At 32.2% G+C, this 21,121-nt stretch overlaps 1 protein-coding gene across 10 annotated transcripts in view; it reads left to right on the forward strand.

The window, feature by feature from the left end:
- Positions 1 to 17,974, forward strand: part of LOC116346977 (pyrokinin-1 receptor-like) — a 45,357-nt gene extending 27,383 nt beyond the window's left edge. For 8 of the 10 annotated variants that reach the window (XM_031777328.1, XM_031777322.1, XM_031777326.1 and 5 more), the window contains 5 exons: positions 8,091 to 8,703; positions 8,828 to 9,508; positions 14,095 to 14,288; positions 14,633 to 14,753; positions 14,904 to 17,974. In XM_031777328.1, coding sequence (XP_031633188.1) covers positions 8,526 to 8,703; positions 8,828 to 9,508; positions 14,095 to 14,288; positions 14,633 to 14,753; positions 14,904 to 15,691 — 1,962 coding nt within the window. In that variant the 5' untranslated portion in view covers positions 8,091 to 8,525 and the 3' untranslated portion in view covers positions 15,692 to 17,974. Of the gene's footprint in view, positions 1 to 420; positions 451 to 8,090; positions 8,704 to 8,827; positions 9,509 to 14,094; positions 14,289 to 14,632; positions 14,754 to 14,903 lie in introns of those variants that run through there. The other 2 variants (XM_031777330.1, XM_031777329.1) reach the window with 2 other exon arrangements.
- Positions 17,975 to 21,121: the final 3,147 nt, after the last annotated feature.

Genomic DNA, 21,121 nt, shown 5'->3' on the forward strand with positions numbered 1-21,121 from the left:
CTTGATTGCCACAGCTAAAAGTTATTGTTTTTTATTAGTCAGCCGAGACTCTTTGTGGAAGGATGGCTAAAGTATGACACAGACTTTGGACGAAAAGGTGTCTATGATTGAACACAAATGTTCGTCTTCAATTTGATAACTTGATAGCAAGCACTTGATAAATACGCTCCGTATGATACACAGTTCGAATTGTGTTTTGTTTATGAATCTATTCAGAAGTATTAGTACATTTTCTTTGTTGTTTTGTCGGTGAAGTTTTCTTTTCCTCACTTCGCATTCAAATTGTACGTCAGTGTAGAACACATTTATTTGAATTGGATGATTTAAACTCATTGCCAAATTGGTCGGTAGCTATACCATTGTTTTTTGTGGCTCACAAATTGTGAATGGGAATGTACATTGGGAATTTGTGGCGAAATGAATAGAATTATTATATTTAGATAAGCTCAGGTATGTTTTAATGAAAATTAATTTTGTTAGAAGTTGCATTGTTCACATAATCGACTAATCGGATTCAATGTTTGATAATAATATTGGCAATTGTAGTGACTTCATTTTGTAATTATCAACTATATGGCTGGTATACACGATTCAAGCTTATCCATGTAGTACGAATGTAAATGTTCAGGCTAAAGCATTGTTTTCTATTACAGCAAATATTGTCGGTTGATGTAAATTTCGTTCAAATTATAAACTATGAATTGAATTCATAGCCACTTCCCTCTGAGTTTAAAGTGAATTATATTAGCTAAGCTAAACTAAACAATGCCTGTATATTGTTGTATTTTTCTTCCTTAAGCTTTTTATTTGCATCCCATGTACTTGCTGCTACAGTATAATATTGCGCATATTTATTTTCTTCGAAGCAAAAAAAGAACAACAACAGCAACAAAAGCGATAATAATAATAACACAGATAACCGAAAAACATGGTAATATATAGTTAAAGGGGATGGAAATAAACAACCGAAATGTAATGTTCAGTGTGCCAAAGTAACTTGATAATTTTCGGCAGTTGAAATGAAATGCTGTTCTGTATCGTTGTTTTGTGAACAGGAAAATGTGAGCATTTAAATTTGAATTTGAATATGCTATGTTATTTGGTTTTTACCTTATAATTTTGTGTGTTGTGTCTAAGTGTAAAAGAATGAAAGCAGCAGCAAAAAACATCATGCCTTCATATATTTTATAAATACAGTTGTCATATGCATTTTATTATTATTGTTATTGTTCGTACGTACGGCAACTGCTAGAAGCACATCGAAATGTGAATTCACGTGTTGAATTGCAAACATGAATTGTGTGTGTTTTTTTTCTTCTTCTCTTGCCTTTGTATCTTTTGTCTTTTGTACAATCGAAAGAATGTGAGATGATAATAAACATTTATTGAAACTGTAAGAATTCCGCATTTGAATTTTCACAACAATGAAAAGCGCTAACATATCTATTTTTATTATTTTGTTTTTCTTTTTCCGTTCTCCCCCTTTTTTTCATAATTTCATTTGCTGGTGTGTGCTTTGAATCCGTCGTGAATACGAATAGAACAAAAGCGCACAAGGTAAAAATGTGTGATTTTTATTACAAAGAGAAAAAGAGGAATGGAGAAGAAAGGGCGAAAAAAAGTGTCACGATCCCCAAAATTTCACGGGATTTTTATTGCGACGTGCACGAGCGTATGAATTGAATACAATGACAACCCTCACACGAATTTTTGTTTGTTTGTTTGTTTGCAAGAAGCGGCACAAGTGTAAAACATTGTGTTATGCGACAAACATAATCAGAAAAAGCAACAACAACAACACACATGAATTCACATTCAATTCCTTAGCGGTGCAAATACCAGAGTTGTGTTGCTTCACTTCATCAATTTCGCAGAAACTTTGATGGCTCTTTTCTTATTTATTGTGCACAATATTTAAACTCATTTTATTGGGATTCATCGAACCTTACTAACTTTCCGGGCATCGTTATTCTCTGTTTCTCGTCATCTTTTCATTGGGAGAGAAACAAAATTGTAAATGTTGAATTGAGTGAGAAAATGTCATTCGAAAAATTCGTTATTTCACCATAAGTTTAGTACGTACGGATGGATGATAGTAAAAAAAGGGAACTTCACATCCCACCGTATGCTTCCGTTTATCGAATACATACGAAGTGTAACATTTTGTTGTGAAACGCATAGCGATATTGTTCTGTCGAAATCAATTTCAAACGATATTCTCGTTCTCTGCAGCAAAGAATAACCATCACAATGTAATTACGATAATTTAAAGTGATATTTATTAATCGAATTGAGGCTTTTCACATAGTTCTTTATAATTGTCATTAACAACATTTTGAGATATGCAAGAAGCCAAGCGTATACGCACCCTTAAATTGCAGTACTTTAAAAGTCCATTATAATTTATGTTGTGGTTGTCCTTTACAATGAATAGATGCTTAATTGCTTCAAATAATAATAAAATGCAAAAAAAGTAACATCAAATGGCAAAAGTCTCGATGTCGAAGGTCGAAAAAACAATCGATTTGTTTGCAGTAATCAATTTTCCATTTAAAAACGAGAACGTTTTGATTTCAATATTATTTCAAACGTGTTCATTACCTTGAATGATGCAGTGAATGAAAGTGGCATGAAAAGCAATTTCCTTTAGTTTTGAATTTGTTGGTAAAATTTATCTTCATTTTTTATATACTTTTTTTTTCTACTAGTACTTTCTTGTAATTTGAGAATTTTTTGAGTGCCATTATCGATAAGACTCTTAAAATGCAGGAAAGTCATTTTCAAGATGCATATGTATCATTCAAATCATAAATGCGCAACAAGAACAGTTCATAGTCGAACGTAATACCATCGAAGAATAAGTGTATTGAGCTCATTTTTTAAAAATCATCTTCGACTGAATAGCAAAAACATAAATGTATACACTAGGGTGCATCGATTTCTTATTTCTGTATATTTTTTTAAAAAACTTTTGTGCGGATTTCGTAGACCAGGTCCAGAGTAACAACTTTGAACAACACCGTTCCCATTTTCACCCAAATGTAGAAATCCAGAATACCAAAATAGAACTCTTCATTTGGCGCATAATATTGAAGGATCAAATTTTTGTTGTTTCATAATCGAAATGTCCCATTTAACGTGATATTTCGTCTCATTTCAAATGAGACTTAAAATATTGTCTGCTTCAAATATTATGTAATACACAAGCGACTTTACAATTTGAATTATTTGATCCTTTTTATTTGAAAATATCATGAATAAATTTGGTTCAGAAGTTGTTCGCGGCGTCAGTACCGAAAATTAGGATTTGTTCTAAAATATAAAAAAACCTTAAGTAAATACTTGCACTGCATATTTAGCAGTTGTCGTAATGTTATTAACGAAATATTTTTCTACTACATTTTTTTTTTTTTTTTTTTGAATGCTTTTCAAGGTCCAATGTTCGAATATAAATTTTCAGATGTGAATCAAACCTTGTCCAAAATTGATGGATTGGCGAATATTTTCCAAAAAAGATTGATTTTTTTTCACTTTTCGGATTGAAGGGATTCCCCTAGGGCGATACAGACAAAATCGTACCCCACTCAGTTTTCCACTGCGTCATACAAAGTTTGTGTGCGATATTGGCCAATTCATATTCTTCGCAGCATTTATTGGAATCAAATGAAAAAAGTGTTCATTGATCATTTTCGATTGACTGGCATTCAGGGAAACATGTATTTTTTCGAATTTCTTTTATTAAAAAAAAATATCTATAAAAGAAAAAGAAAAAGAAAAACATTCGATAAGTGTTTAGAGAGTATACGACGTGCAATATTTTATAGCTATTTTCAATGAAATGGCATCGGATAGATTCGATGGCAGTATTAGTTGCCAATAGAAAATACAAAGCCAAACAGAAAAAAAAAAAAAGAAAATTCTAGAAGAAATCATTTATGCGATTTATTGATTCGTAATATTCAATTCAGAAAACGAGAACACTTACAATCAAATATAAAAAGCACCACCACCAACAGCAGAAGGCGCACCAATAAATGGTTTGATGCCAAATACGAATAAGTAATGTTTTGTGTGTGTATAAAAAAAAGAAAAGATTGGATATGATGACGAACACGGCTTTAAAATTATTTGGTTTGTCTAGGGCATATGGCTGCACAAAATAATCGCAATCACAAAATGCGTGGAAAATCCATAAATGTTTCAAGTTAATAACGTTTTTATTTCAGCACTTTTAATCGTTTTAATGTGTTCAATAAAATTGCAAAACGATAAAAGAACGAAAGTGATGTGATTAATGTTACCCAGAAGACTAACGCCCAACGTGTGTAAATGCGTTTGTTTGTCGTTTAAGTTCAAAGGACTCTTTATATCACACTCACTGTTCTTTTTACCATATTCTTATTCGCCATCTCACCCGCTTCCTTTAGCTCAATATAATTCGCAATTGCTTTTATTTTACGCTCGTTTTGTTATATCGAGAAATTCAATTACGGTTGCGATTTAACCATTCGCAAAATGTTAAGATATATGTGTTGGCCATGATTCCGTTCCATTCACATTGCATGTGTTTTCTATTGTCGGCAATACGCGCGCACAAATGCTTGGATTTTCTTTTCTTTTTCCTTTCGTTTCAGGCTTCGCATCAATTTGATTGCAACATAATATATTAAATTTTCTTTGTTGCTTTTGTCGCTTTGGGACTGATTTCAGATTCCTCTTGTCATAGGATTCGATTTCAAAGTTAGACATTAAGATCCTTTGCTCTTTATACAAAAGAGAAAAAAAAAAACCACAAAAATTCACCACTTTCCAACCAAATATGTGTTTGAGGGTAAGACTGCCTAATTCCGAGTGAGTACCGCTGAAAAAATGTCTAAGTTGCAGGAAAAATACCCTTACATACATTATAAACATCACTAATTTTGTTCGTTTTACAAATTGTCTGCTATTTGTATAATTTCACTTATTTATAATACAAAGCATTCCGTATGAGCAATGATTCTCATCATGCTATGTGAAAATATAAAATATTTTCATTTTGCATGCATGCTCTTTGCAGTGTCACTATCCATTTGTTGACGCAGTTCGTGTAATGCAAGCGTTAGAAGTTTTCCTCGACAATCTTATGACAAAATATGTTCATATTAACGTATTCATTCATTTTCGACTCGCATTTTGGATCATTTCAATGACTGTTGTACAAATAAACAATACAAATTATCGTATGGACAAGTTGAATAATTGGAGTTGAAAAAAAACGAAGAAAATTTGTTCAACTCAAACAAACTCCGTCTCAAGCAGTATTATTTGTTGAAACAAGAAAATAATAATATATCTACTTACGATGCACGGTGCAACAAATATACCACAGATTATTATTTCCATTCTCCAACTTCGAAGTTATCTAAATGAAAAATGTATACGTTGGGATTTTTTTACTATTTAAAAAGCTTCAATTTCTTGGTATTAAATTAGAAGACAAAAAAATGTTTCAATTGTTTTTCTCGGTTATACGATGATAAAATGAATGGCATTACATTTGAAATATTCTATGTCTGTATGACTCAGTGAAAAATTGCAATTTATATTTGAAATGAGTTGTTGAGAAGTATTTTCATTAAACACATACTAAATTTATGTGACAAAAAAGAACCGAAATGAATTTTGTTTCAAAATCAGACATATGATTGTTATGCTGCATGAGGAGCTGCTTTTTAAAAATGCTCCTCAGCTGGCTCCCAATGATTGTTATAACTTTGACCAGAAACAAAAAAAATCCAAAACAATTCGATTCGCAGTAATAAGTTATGTCGTGGTTCTCCACCGTGTGTGTGCACTCATCATTTTTTCATGACAAAATATTTTTTAAATAGGTTGCCTCTAAATATATGGAAAGGATGTGTATGTACAAAAGTTTTCTAGGTGGGCGACCATGGCATGGTTTAAAAGTCAAAGTAGATTATAACATTGATTATTTTGCCCACGTGAATTTTTCTTGTTAAGTATCTCTTAATAGCACTTGTTTTTTTTTTTTACTTTGGAGAGGACGAAACATCCACACAAAATATATTAGGTTGAATAGGATAAACATCTAATCCATAATGAAAGGCTTAGCTAATTGATGATTCAATGTCCAATTTCATTTCCCTTGTGAGAAATAAAAATTGAATGACCAACTGTGTGATTGATTACATAGATATTTTTATGGAAAAAACAATAATCAAATAAAGAAATTCCATCGATTATCCTTATTTAACTAGAAATCATGTTGATCAACTGTCTAGCATACTTACTATACAGTCGTCCTTTATCGATTACCATACACACACACACACACACGTCAAACTTAGACAGCCAATTATGTTCCAATTTTATATGCAGATGGGATAAGCCAATACTTACGCCAAGTTTCCCATTTAAATTCAGATTGGATTTCAATTTTCAAGTGTGGCGCCAAAAAATTGTCGAAATTCAACGTCGTTGATTCGTGAGCATTTTGCTTGATTTACTCTATAAACAAGTTTGAAGTTGGTGATACAACGATTGGGGGTTCTTGCACACAAAAAAAAAAAAAAAACACACACACACCATGAACTTGTTTCAATCAAATTCTTGCATCAACACGTAACGGAAATAATTTCTAAGAGAAAGGCTTGCGACAGACGATACCGTAATGTTTTTTATGTGTGTATGTAAATCAGATGAAAGGATGAACTGTTTCAAAAAGGAAGCGGTACGGTAATAGAGTTTAACAACACCGAACATTTTTTGCTTGTTTTTCATGCTCAAGTCGTCTTTTGAAGATTAACAAAGTGATGGGTTGCATGAACAAAGTTATGCATAATACGGTGTACAACGTACACATCCTTGAATGATAAGCTTTTTTGTATATTTCATTCATATCGGGGCAGCATTTTTTATCTGCTTGCATTGCATAAATCTATTTCGTCTATAGGGAAACGAAAGAGTGTTGGATTAAGAGCTTCTCGCAAGTTCATGGTTAATTAAACGAGCAAATCGAGACCACCTAAAAATATCCAAAAACATAGAAGTGAATGAAGGAATTATTAGATACACACTTACCTAGACATTAAAAAGCTCGTTGCTGGTTTTTTTTATGAGTTCATGGTAAATAAGGCGTGAAAAATATCCAGTGACGGTGGCCGGTCGTAATCGCCTACGAACAAACTGAACATAAAATGATACTGAAATGAATATATGAATTCATTTTTGGCTTAGACTATTTATTTGACACCCATAGCAAAACGAATGTACGTCTGATCATGTTGAGCAACGTCTCTTTTGCTGTTTCGTGTGTTTTGGGCCAACATGAAATATAGGCTTTTTAGTTTCATTCAAGCATCTAACGATGTGTCATTTTCGAGTCATTGTGCATTCAGTCAAGCGTTTCTAAATTTTTCCGATCATAAATTGTCGGATCTATGGTGAAAAAAACAGTATATACAATACATTCGAATTAACTTTGATGAGATATGTATGTGGTTAGCACGTGCGTGCCATAGATAACAATCCACCCTTTATTCATACAAAAGCATGTTATTAGGAAAAGAAAAAGAATTTTCAAGCAAAAACTTGATAATGTTTTATTGATGAGTGTCACATCGAATTGTTGACTGAATGGGTTCATGCAAAAAAATGAGGGTACATTTTTGTCGATAAAAATAAAATATAAACAATGCTTTTGCCTTGGTACATGGTTTGAGTCATTTTCATCAGGCCATCAATTTTTTTAAAAAAGAGAATTCACACGTTTGGCATAGCCTGTTTTTAACGCCAAAATAAATTTATCATTCAAATGCGATGATAATGTGGCTAGGCATGTGCATGTGACAATAACCACAATAGTCAAGCACAACTGATGTCTATACGTCTAAACTGACCACAGGCTTCATATTGTAATAGAAAAACATTACGGTGAAATATTTGGCACATTTGATATTTGCATGATATGGTTGATGTGATCACATAGACAGTGTCTATCATTCCAGCCCAAATATACCGCAAGCAAAAAGACAAGCAAACAAATAAATAAAATTATAACGTTTTATATTTTCTGATTTTCGTTGCAGGTTTCACAATCCAGGACCTTCATCATCGGAACATTTTTCGCCTGAAATGAACGCAGTTTTTCGGACGAGAAAACAAGACTTTAAATAATAGATAAAAAAACACAAAGAGTGGTGTGCGAAAAAAACAAGCAAACAAAATCATAGTGAATAACGGGCATAGCGAATTGAAAACAAAATTGTATTTACATGTGTATCACAAAATTTGTGTTTATTTGAAAAGCCATCGTTGTTTGTATTGGATGGAAACGATTGAACATTACGTGCTATCTACGTGCTATTTATTCACGACAAAGTCAATGACGACAACAAACCCAAACGCGCTACGAAAAACGCAACGGCAAAGTGACAAAAAATACCAATATAAGCCAGTTGTACATTGGCAAACGAACAAACAAAAAGCATAGCACAACCAAAACAATCCACAATCAATTTAAAATGGCTCTATCACTTGATATAAACCAAACAATTACCGATATCATAATAAATGGAACAAATTTAACGACCAATGAAACTGAATTTAATTCAATAGCTACAACACTATCGTCGACCGATACAAATGTTGACATTGTACTGTTATACGGACCCAAACGAGATCCATTGTATATTGTCATTCGTAAGTTTTCAATTCATTTGCATAAAAATTTAATGAAAAATTGAAAAAAAAAAAAATCTTTATGAATTTGGCCATTCAATGGTGCATTCATCGATGTCATTTATTTTATTTCTATCTCTAATAGCCATCACATTTGTTTACATGGTAATTTTCGTGACTGGTGTCGTTGGCAACATATCCACCTGTATAGTGATTGCAAAGAATAAATCGATGCACACAGCAACAAATTACTATCTCTTTAGTTTGGCCATATCCGATTTTCTGCTGTTAGTTTCTGGTGTGCCACAAGAAGTTTACTCGATTTGGTTTCGATACCCATATGTATTTGGTGAGGTGTTTTGTGTGTTACGTGGTTTAATGGCTGAAACAGCTGCCAATGCAACTGTATTAACAATCACATCATTTACTGTCGAACGATATTTGGCAATATGCCACCCATTTTTACAACATACAATGTCAAAATTGAGTCGTGCTGTGAAAATTATCATTGGAATATGGATCTTATCAATTTCACTGGCCATTCCACAAGCTTTACAATTTGGTGTTATGACCGACGTAAATAACATCGATCATTGTACAATAAAGCGTGTCATTGTCAAACATGCATTCGAACTATCAACTGTTTTATTTTTCTTAGCGCCAATGACATTAATTACGGTTTTGTACATATTAATTGGATTGAAATTGCGCACATCGGGTCTAATGAAACGTGAAAATGGCGTATCGATGCAACGGCGCGTTCATGTAAATTCATGTCATCGGCAACAGGCGAGCGTCGGAACCAGAAGAGTTCTCAAAATGCTGGGTAAGTTTTGTGCACACACAATAATAATGAATTTTATCATTTTCGCAAACATGTTGAGATATATAGAAAACATTTCATTTTATGAACCAAATTATAATATGCAATAATGTGGTTGGCATATTACTAATGGTTCTGAAATCCAAATGTGATTAATTATTAATGAGGGTGCATTCATTCATATAAGCGCCATGTGCATCATCATATTGTAGTGATACGGCATGCAGGAATCGCTTTCCCCTCGTTGCACTTTCATTATTGGATTTTCTGATGAGTTTAACGATGTAAATTTTGTCATATCACTAAACTTAATAATAATTATCATTTTGTAGAATGAGCTGTCCTCCTTCATACTGACATTTTGATAAATTTCCAAAAATTGTCTATGTCATTGCTATTATCGTGCCCGTTTCAATTTAAAATCAAAGGTGTTACTTATTACAACAAACGTCTATCGATTCGCAATATACTAAAATTATGTGCATGTACGTCATTAAGACATTGAACTTTATTGTAAAATGATGAAAAAAAAAACAGTGCGAAACAAATGTCATTTATCGTGTCGACGTATTCGAAAGGATGACTCCAATTTGTTGGAAAATATACTGCATGACATTATTGCTTTCCAAAGCATTAGCACATTTTCATTTAAATGGACAGCGTAAACCGGATACAAAATCATTTTAATAATGTAATTTCATCATTTAATCTGTAAATCATTTTATTTATTTCAACAAGACTGTATTAAATATGTCGTGCTCATCATTTAAAATGTTTCATCATAGCCGTAAAAATAAGCTCTTCTCATAGAAAATTCACATCAAATCTACCCAATGTTGATTTTAATCGTAGAAAGCTTTGCTATAATCTTAATATCCCTTTAGAAGATTATATGATATTTAATTTTGGGTTGCATTTTCTCCCATTTTTCATCTATTTTGGAGTGTTTCTCATACGCATATTTGTATTCCAATCAACCAAATGTTTGTTTTTTTTTTTTTTTAATTCAAGTGTTTATTTGTTCAATCTAAGTTCATGTGTTTTTATTGAAATTCATGGTAATTCTATTGAGGCGAGAGCCCTCGATGTTTTTATATTCAAGAGAAAATTTAATCTTATTTTATTAACACAGAAAGTTGGTATATGACATAAGCAATGATCAAACTCGAGTTGAATGATATGGTGTTTACAAAGATGCAAGAGACAATGTATCATTAAATTGCATAAATAAATACCGTTTGCTAAATAAACAGCTCAAAAACCATTTAACATTGAAGTGAAGATGATAGAAGCGTCATCATGATAAATATTTCATTTGTAAACATAAACAAACAATAATGAAATTTGAAGTGACGTGCCCTGTATTCTTTGCTTTGATGATGTTTTTGCTTTGTTTAAAGTTTTATCAGTTAATTTTGTAATTTGCCGTGTATTCACAGCAGCACTTGTGTGTTCAGACGCAGTGAGAACAAAAGCAGCGTCTAACGCATGGTCGCATGTGAATTAAATATACATACGGTACCGTTTTGCAAAATTTACATAGCGACAACAACATATATTATAGCACAAATATGGATTGTGTGTTTTGGTATTTAACGTCAAACTGCACATTATGTTAATCGTTATGGACATTTTTAACTGTACAAACTACATCTGGATCAAACATATTCACTAATTTATCAGACTCGGAATACAGAATATTTTATAACTGTAACACTTCTAGTAAAATTATTAAACAAAATAATGGGATCCCAAGGATAGGAGTTATAAAGAATATAGAATGAAATATTGACTCTTACGTAGATTTAACCTTCCTACGCCTACGCACAGAACAAAATAATAACGCAAACGTACAAAATTTCTGCTCATATAAAATGTATGAAAAATCTATGAAATTTACAAAATTACGAAGTTTTTTCGGTCCAATGGACAACTTAAATTATTTTTCAATTTTTAAGTAATGAATAAGTAATAGCTCATTACTGAATTATCAACCAGCAACAAAGAAATCTGTCAGAAAGTCATATTTTATCTATTTAATAAGAATATCCAATAAAAGTATAAACATAAATACAATTATTAATAATTTTGAGTTATTCATAAGCAACTGCAACTTAATTACTTAGTTAATTTTATTTGTGGAGATCTTTCGTGCATTTTTAAATAATATTTTTCTTTTTCTTACACTTTATTATAAAGCATTCATTATTACTGATTTTATTATAAAGTGTATAATTTGTTGAAAGAAAAATAGTATTTTTAAAATACAAATCAAAATATTAATTAGTTAGTATTAGTCACGGTTTTAATAGCAGTTGAAAGAACATTTTGCGGTTATTTATTTTCTTCAAATGAAGTTAGACAGTCGTCTACAGCGGAAGATTTCCCTAAAAAAATTCTCAAACAGTTTTTACCAGTCTTTTTCCGAAAATCTTCCGGCATACCTACAAAACCCCCAAACATTGAACAAAATCTCCAACATCAAATCGTTCATTTCTCTCATGAGATCCAGCTGATTTTCATTAAAATCAAGCAAAAAATACGATTGGTGCCAACAAAAATTGTTTGCTTTTTATCTTGATTCGCTTGGTGGCTAGAAAGTTTGAAATTCAAAAGAAATCCTTTCAACCACTTTATTCCATATGAAATATGATTTTCCGCAATTTCTAATAGAAATCTGGTGAGACGAAAGGTTTAAATCTCTCTGTCTCTCTCTCCCTCTCTTTGTGCATTCTTTATTTGGTGAAAATGTGATTAACAACACTTCTAATTAAAAGTGCCAAAGGCACAGCAAGCCGTAATTACTCTTGATACTTTCATTCGTTAAATATAAGCGCTCACACCTAAAAACAGCGCGGTCGTCTTTTTTCTTCATTTTATACAATGTCCAATGTGAGGCCGGATGATTTTTTAATTTCTTGTAAAAGCTTTCGTTATGCTTATAATCAAAATACGAGTAAATTTATGTGTTTGACCATTTTTTTTTTCGTTGCGTAAAAATTTAAGAACTCAATCACAAATCTCGCATAGATACCAATCACTTAAAATTACCGAATACATTACAGAAAATATATGTAGAAAAAAGAACGTAAAACGACGAGGCATTCGAGGGTTGAGCAATTGAGATGATGTGAAAATCGATTTTATTTTTGAATAAATGCTACACTCATTACAAAAATATGCATTGAACACGGCAATAATATAGGATATATGGCAATCATTTTGCTATATGATCATCATAATTTCCGGTCTGAATATCACCATTTATTAATGGCGTTGGACGTACCACATATAATTTAAGAAAATGTACGCTTTCGAATATGTGTGTGTGCCATGTGTGCACGTAAGTCACATATTTTATACTCAAATTTGTATGGATTGTGTAGCTACTTTGTGTTAATAGGATCGATGCGATTACATGATGACTAGAGACCTTTTTTTGTCGCGAATCCATTCTATCTATGTATTATCCGGTTCGGAAAATTACTTGCTGCAGGGACAAAGACGCGAACATTTGTGACTGAATGATCTAGAAAAAGTTGATTTATTTCGTTGTTTCAGAGTGGAAGTTGTAATACTAATGCCATTATCGTCACCTTATTCTTATTTTTCCATCAAAATAAATGTGCGAATGACGCAAAACCAAATGAAAATAACGACACATTGAATTGGAAACATTACAGGACATAACAATGAAACAATGTTCCAATTTCGTAACCATTGCAATTTATTGTCGCCCATAAAAGAATATGACTTTAATTTCGAATGCAATATGTTTGCACGATTGGATGAGGCATACGCATAAATTGCAATTGAATGTGTGTGCGCCTTTGTGTTCGGTCCAAATCAACCGAATATTCCAACATCGCTTTAAAATGCTAATTTAATAATTTATGTTTGGAAATAGCTAACTGTGTGAGCGAAAACACGTGAAAAAAATAAAGAAAATACGCCAATATACACTCATTTATACAGAATTATTATCTGTTTCTTCAAATGCAAATACATAAAATAATCAGCATGACAAAAAAATATATACATACTTATATGCACGGATGTATGTGTGTGTGGCATAGATTTTCCTGTATCTTTCTCTCTCATTCCATGTCTTTGCAAAATATATTTGGCATAGAACGGAATTGCTGTCTGCATGATATGACACACTGATGATGATCGTGTTTGATGCAGTCATGAGCATATATATATATATGTAAATATATGAACAGTCGTAGCGCGTCATCATTTGGCACTTAGAATTTATCTACAGATTGACGCCGTTAGGCATTTCAAAAGCTTAATATAGTTGTAAAAATAAACGAGCGTACCGAAGAAGTGAACGAAAAAAAAATCTTAATGGATCCATTTTCGTGTTGTATATTTTTCCTAATACATTTTGCTACACATATCATTTCTTTTAAATAATAATAATATGCGCGCGTGTATGTTTTTTTTTTGATTTTTTTTCTCTGTTCATTTTGTGAGATTCATTCATTCAATTCGATGTCGTTTTTTTATTGTTGTTGCTGTTCTGTTTCTTTCGTTTGTTGTTGTTTATATTCTTACCTTCTTTTTTCTGCATATATTTTCAGTGGCTGTTGTAGTTGCGTTCTTCTTTTGTTGGGCACCATTTCATGCACAGCGGCTGGTTGCTTTTTATGGTAACAATCAGCTTTTCATTTACGCTATTGCTACATACGTTTCAGGAGTATTATACTATTTATCGACATGCATAAATCCACTGCTGTACAATATTATGAGCAATAAATTTCGTGAAGCATTCAAGGTACGTAAAAGTTATCAACAACCGAAAAATAAATTAAAATTGCATGCCAATTATACTTGGTGGACTTTATTTGTTTTCTCTATAATCGTATACGTTCCATCCAAATTCGAATGCAATAAATACATCAAATATTTGAGTCTATTAACGTTAAATTTGTTCATTGTTACGCATATTTTATTTACACAATTTATAAACTCGATGCAAAAATCAATAAATGACCGGTAAATGACACGCTTACGAAGAAAAACAAAAATTAAATTAAAAAAAAGCACATAAGAAAAAAATGAACACACATCCAAATGCGTACTAATACAGCTAACTTAATTTTAGTCTGTTTTGTTTAGGAGACGCTGGCGAACTTCTGCCAATTATCGACGAGAGGCAGTAACGAGAAGCGTGCCTACCGAATATTGTCGCGCAGCCAGCGAAGATGGAATAGCAATCAAGAATCAGGAAACTATTCTGGTAAGTGCCGTTTTTGACTGCCTTTAAGCTTTTAAAGAGATAAAATTCGTTGTTCTACCTGAAAAAATTCCAAATGATTCTTTAAAATTTACCATTATTTATTTGATTTCCATATTTTTTTTTCTTTTTTATGTGCATTTTTGTTTGTAGGTAGCTCAATCCGAGACGAAAGTATGCACTCAACCCTTACTCAAAAACAATCGATCGATTCGATGACCTCACGATGTCACTCATTCAAAAATCAATCATCGAATCAATTTAAACTAAAAACGAATTTCAAATGTAAACATAATGCCATAAATCAATCGCAAAATTGTGTCGAATTGCCGATTGATCATATTGAAAATGCAACGAATGAGAATATTATCTACAAACATCGAAATACCAATAAAACCAACACCATAAAACAAGAGCACAATTTATGCTCGAGCCCGGAAATAAATGCAAACAATACATTCAATTATGTAAATGGTACGGTGTCACCAATGCCGGGCATGCATCACATTCAATCAAGCGAAATGTTATCAATGGCATCAAACGTTGAAGCAAACAATAAAAAAATTCGCCTAACCATTACACCAATGAATATGACAAAGTCACGACGCAACAAACATTTATGCTACAACAAATTCAGACGGTCAACAACACAGCCAATTTTACGTTCATGGTTCAGTTGGTTTCGTCCAAAACGAAATGCAGCTTTCTATAGTCCACCGCTTGAGCATCCTATCAAAGGAATCAAAATTAATATACACACAAATGACAATCCAAATGGTTGCAGCATGGATGGCATTCAAGCAACTGTCAATGTTGATTCAATGTCGTCATCAAATGATGAAGAAATCAGTAATAGCAGCTTACAAAATGTTGACCGTGACGCACTAAAAGACGAATTGGCCGCTTACATGGACGAAATACGAGCCAGAGAAAAAAGATAACAACCAAAGCAACGCGACAACGACTATTATGGAAATACATCATCAGCATTTTAGCTATAAATTATCTCAAATAAATGAGAACGTAAACATTTGGTGCGTGATTTATGTTTAATGTGAAAATCACATTAAAATTAACTTGGTGATAAATTAATATTCATAAATGCAATGTATTTGAATGGCCACCTGACTCAACTTTATACTTGTATATAGCATATATCTATATACATATATAGATTTCTTTTCCGGCGCTTTGTGCATTTTTTGTTCTTGTTGTTGTTGTTGCTGGTCTATCGAAGTAAAATTATAGATTAACCACACATTCAACTATATACGAATATCTCTACTGGATATGTATGTGAATTGAGCGCATTGTTTGCGCTTATTTCATCAGAAGATTCTTCTTCTTTTTAGCAAGTAGTTATGCTTGCAGGTAGTCAAATCAGTCTTCATGCATAATTTAATAATTTAAGAGCTGAAAAGAGAGAGAGAGAGATAACAAAAATAAATGAAATAAAACTGTGATAGAGTTAAGAAAGTTGTGACATAATCTTGTGGTCAAGTAAAAGCGTGCAATTTTACTTATCGTTTTGAATCATGGATAGAAACATTGAAGCACACGGATACATATATATATTTATAAAAACTTAGCCAATAGCTAGGATAGATAGACAGACAGAAAACAGAGAGTAGTTTCATACGAAACTAAGCTCATTCTTTTTTAAATGTAAAATTGTACAGTTCTAACAATTTTGAACTTAACTGAAATAACAATGGTTTTCAATAAAATTCACTCTAAATATTACATAAATGTATCTACCATCTAATGGTATTACTGTTATAGCATATCTTTTGGATATAAAGAAAAACTGCGGTCGGTACTTAGTGCGGATGGAACAAAGTGAAAATGCAAGTAGTGCTATTTTCACGGTCTGTGGCACATGCCACATATTTCGTCGAACACAACATTCTTGGATTTGTGATGGCTCCCATGGTATATAGTTAATATACTGAATATGAATAAAATTGTTTGTTTTGGAAAATGTTCACAAGAGAAACGATAGACCGAAACACCAATTGAATGGCTGAGAATAATTATATTCTCCAATTATCCTTTAAGAAAATACTGACATTGAGTTGAAATAAATGAGATATTAGTAAGTATTATAGAATGACACTTAATTTGGCTGCTGCATGGCAACTTTGTATGAAACTTCCATGTGATAGCAAAAATTTGCTGAAGTAATCTCGTTCAAGTATCAGATTTATTTTCAACGCGAGTCAGTGTCTCATTTATTTTATCTCAATGTCTTGTATAAGTATTCTTTTTTAAAACGATAATTGGAGATCATAATTATTCTTACCCATTCAATTGTTAAACGTTTGATCACTGTGCTGTGAAAGCATACCACAACGATGATAATGATAAATCATACATATTTTATTCGTTTCATTGTTCGCATTTTGGGTCCTATAGGAAAATATATTTTGCCAAAACATTGTTTGCAAAAGAATGTTCAAAAGTAATTAAGACGCGCGTTGCGACCAATGCCAAGAGAATAAATTAAAATTGATTTTAAGCGCACGGCGGAGTAATTTTGACACGATTCGAATGCGGGCATTGAAGGCGTTAATATGCGCGTGTACTTCAAAATTCGAATGAGATAAGTGAATGTACCATGCCGTCATGCTCAATTGTAAAATATGTTTTTTTTTCTTGCGAAACGGCATAAAATGTGTTGTGCTGCGTAAAATATGCTGTTGCTGTCGCTGTCACTGTTGTTTATCGAGATTAAAAGGCGATTTTGTTTATCAGGTGCGCGTAACCAGTGTGCTTAAATTCAAATTTAGCATTTAAAAACAGATGAAAGAGAAGAAAAACATGGTATAAATGTTGATATTGTTGTTTCTACGTTTAATGGACGAATTTTCTGGAGATATTTATAAAAAAAAAAAAACAAAAAAAGTAACAAATATGAAAGATTTTTGATGAATATTTTAACTCAATGGATTAATGCAATTGCATTAGTAGTTGTCTCCTTAGGTGAAAAACTACAAAATTGCCATTTGTTTTTTAAAATTCAATAAAGAAACAAAAAAAAAACCTGAGGAAAAAATAAAGAAACACCTACGATAATGTAAGAAATATAGAATTTACAAACAATTCTGAATTGATTGTTCACTGTTATGCATTAGGTTTCTAGTTTTATTGTAGGTTTCGAAATAAGTATGTATCATATTAACAAAAGAAATGATGCAATTAAATTCAATTATTTTTTTCATAAACGTCTGCAGTTTCTCTCAGTTGTTCTTGTTTGACAAAGCGGAATTTACGAAGAATCTTTATTCAGTGTTGTTGAAAAGTTGAAGCTTTTTAATCCTTTCACTTCGGAAGTGGACATTTCTCATTAAATAAATTTTCGTTTTCTTCACTACCTGGCTTCAACAACTTGATTAGTGGCTGCCGAGTTTTGTAATTCGAATAACTTTTAACAGGTAAGAATAACAGTTATGCCAACAAATTGGCCAAGGTGATTAATGGAACGAAAAAAATAAAGTTCACTAAAAAAACTTGGAATTTGTTTTAACTTTATCATTATTCATTTACACTGTGGAATTTGATGTATCACGATCATATAAACTGAAAAAAGCTAACAAAAAAGATGCAAATACTGACTTTGGTCTTCTTTTTTTTGCCAAAATGTAGGTCTTGCAATTCTACTACTCATAGTAGTTCCTCAGACGATTTTGATAACAAAGCTATTTATTTATTTTAATTCGAACGATTTTGTGAAAAGTTGCTCAGTTTGTCCGCAGACGATTAGGGCTCAAATATATATTTTTAAATTCAACTCATTGATACATAAATCCAAACACTGGCAGTGTATTTAGTGCAGTAATGTGCGAGCAAAATTTTCCAGGGGGGTTGATTTCAAAATTTTCTTCAAAAAGCCCTAGGAAATCGAGAAAAATTTCGAAGATAGCGTTGCTCTGTATGCTCAGTGAATTCTCTGTTTAATATTGAAAAGCAAAATCATCCTATATCATACATTTATTTTATGTTGTTCCGTTCCCGACATACATCCGTCCGTTCTGGCACTTATGTTGCTCATAATTTTTCCACTACATCGCTAGAAAAAATTGCCGCAATTTTGCTTACCACTAGAAAGTTATAAATATAACGTTTAAATGTCATACGGATTTGAAACCGTGTACAATGTACATAAAAAATCCAAATAATATTTACAATTGTGTAGGAAGAATTCTTCTCGACGCCTTTGAATTCTTATAATCAATAGCTGCCAGAATATTCCATCGGTGTTTTCATTTCAAATATTTATATTTTCCATTTTAAATACCATTCTAACACTGAATTCGACGCAGAATGCAAATTCAAATGTATTGAATTTCAAATAATTAGTTTATAAACTGATTAATGAGTGTTAACGGATGCAAAAAGGTAAGAGTCCTCAATTAGTATATACATTATACATTCAAGACAGTTCAGTGCCTTTTCCCATTCACTTGTCAATGCTATTTTTGTCATCTCAATAATAAATTCGTTTGATTTGAAGCACGCTTTTAATTTGTGTTCAAACAAACAACAAAATTACTATCTAATTGAGCAAAAAATTGTTCACATTGCCTTTCAATCACTAAATAAAAGAGAATACCATACGCTTTTCATTTGGGCTTTCTACTGCTGCGTATTTTTCGTTTGACTTCTTTGAATTAGTTCGTTTGGAATGTCAATAAATGCGTTCAGCGCTCTCTTAATGAAAATTAATTTGGTCAATTGTTTTTTTTTTTGTTTCACTTAAAATAAAATTATGGGTTCATTGACTAAAAATCTCTTGGGAATTCAAGCAAATAAAGTGGAAAATAAACGAGCACATTGCCAATAAATGATAAGTAAGACGCATTAAAAGCATTCCAGAAAGCTTACAAAAAAAATTGAGGGAACATTGAAGGGAAATGTGAGCGATTGACGCGATTTGAAGTGGGGGTGGGACATGAATGAAACTGAAAGCCAAAATTATATGTCTGTGATAGTAGTATGTCTCAATTGGACACCAGATACAAGCATTCGATGTTTCTATTATTTTCCCAAATATTACAAAACAACTCAAGACAAACAAGGTCATATTATATACATTGTATTCTATTCAGGAATGTTTTTCTATGGATCAGTGTATTACGCTCAATGATAATGCCACACATTCAAGTGACTATTGAGCAAAATGTTTAGTAAATCATGTTCACAAATGTTCGGAGAAGAGAAAAAAAGAACAACAACAGAAAAACCATGACCAAGTGCCGTAGATTGAACGTATATGATGATATGTTTTTCCATCCACCGAGCATCCTTTTGAGATGAATAAAAACAACAACAAAGACAAGATATTTCATGACCCATGACGAGAAATATGAAAATTTATTGTAGCACATTAATTTTTGGAAGAGCAAATGGTCTGTACCATTTAATTACAGTATAAATGAATGCTCATGATACCATATAGTCTATATATCGTGATGGAATGCAACTTCGCTACCACCATCATCTTCATCTTCGTCATCACCATCTCTTTCTCTTGATTCATGAAAATATCGCATGCTTGGTACTTGGAACGGTTGTCCATACAATTTTTTTCTTCCCCTCTTTGTATATCGACCGACTAAATGGACCGCCAAATTTCCAATGTAAAATCTAGAATTAACATCGACAGTTATTTATTGAAGCTTCCTATATTCTTTATGGCCTAAAATTGTTTCATTTCGAAGAGTCGTCCTATCGTTGTTTCGTCCATTTATTCCATAAACAATCCATATTGCTTCCGCGGCTGTCTTCGCATAATCCTATATGACTCATTTTCCCGGCATGCACACGAAAAAATACACATTTTCACCACTAAAAGATTCCATTTTGCGTATACTGTTGTGCACCATGACCATAATTTGAATAATAATTTGTGTACTCGTTTTTCCCATGCTAATCATCATCCTCTTTTACGACGCATCTTTTTTTCTCGCCTTTCTTCTTTTCTCTCTTGCCATTTTATGGAATGGTCGACGATTCGCTTCTATTTAGGCGCTTTCACAATTTCCTCATAATGTCTTGCCGACGACTATTTGAATATTTTCTTCAATTTAATATATGGTTGCGCTACTAGAAAATATAGATTTCATGCAATTTTTTTCGTATAACAAAAGCAAAAGAAGGAGAAAAAGTCATATACATTGATGCAGAGCCACAGACAATGGAGAAGGAAAAAATATCAAACAACGTCAACAAAAACGACTTTATGAAAGTCATAGACACCAAAAGTGCGCAAATTACGAAGAGAGAGAAAAATAGATGATATTCATGACGAAAGCTCGACTCATATTGAGGTCAATATATTCCATGGTTTTTTATTTCTTTGAAGAGAACTT

Source organism: Contarinia nasturtii, unplaced genomic scaffold, assembly GCF_009176525.2.
Source record: "Contarinia nasturtii isolate CC-2019 unplaced genomic scaffold, AAFC_CNas_1.1 Cnas_scaffold_1699, whole genome shotgun sequence".
In the NCBI taxonomy this organism is placed as follows: Eukaryota; Metazoa; Arthropoda; class Insecta; order Diptera; family Cecidomyiidae; genus Contarinia; species Contarinia nasturtii.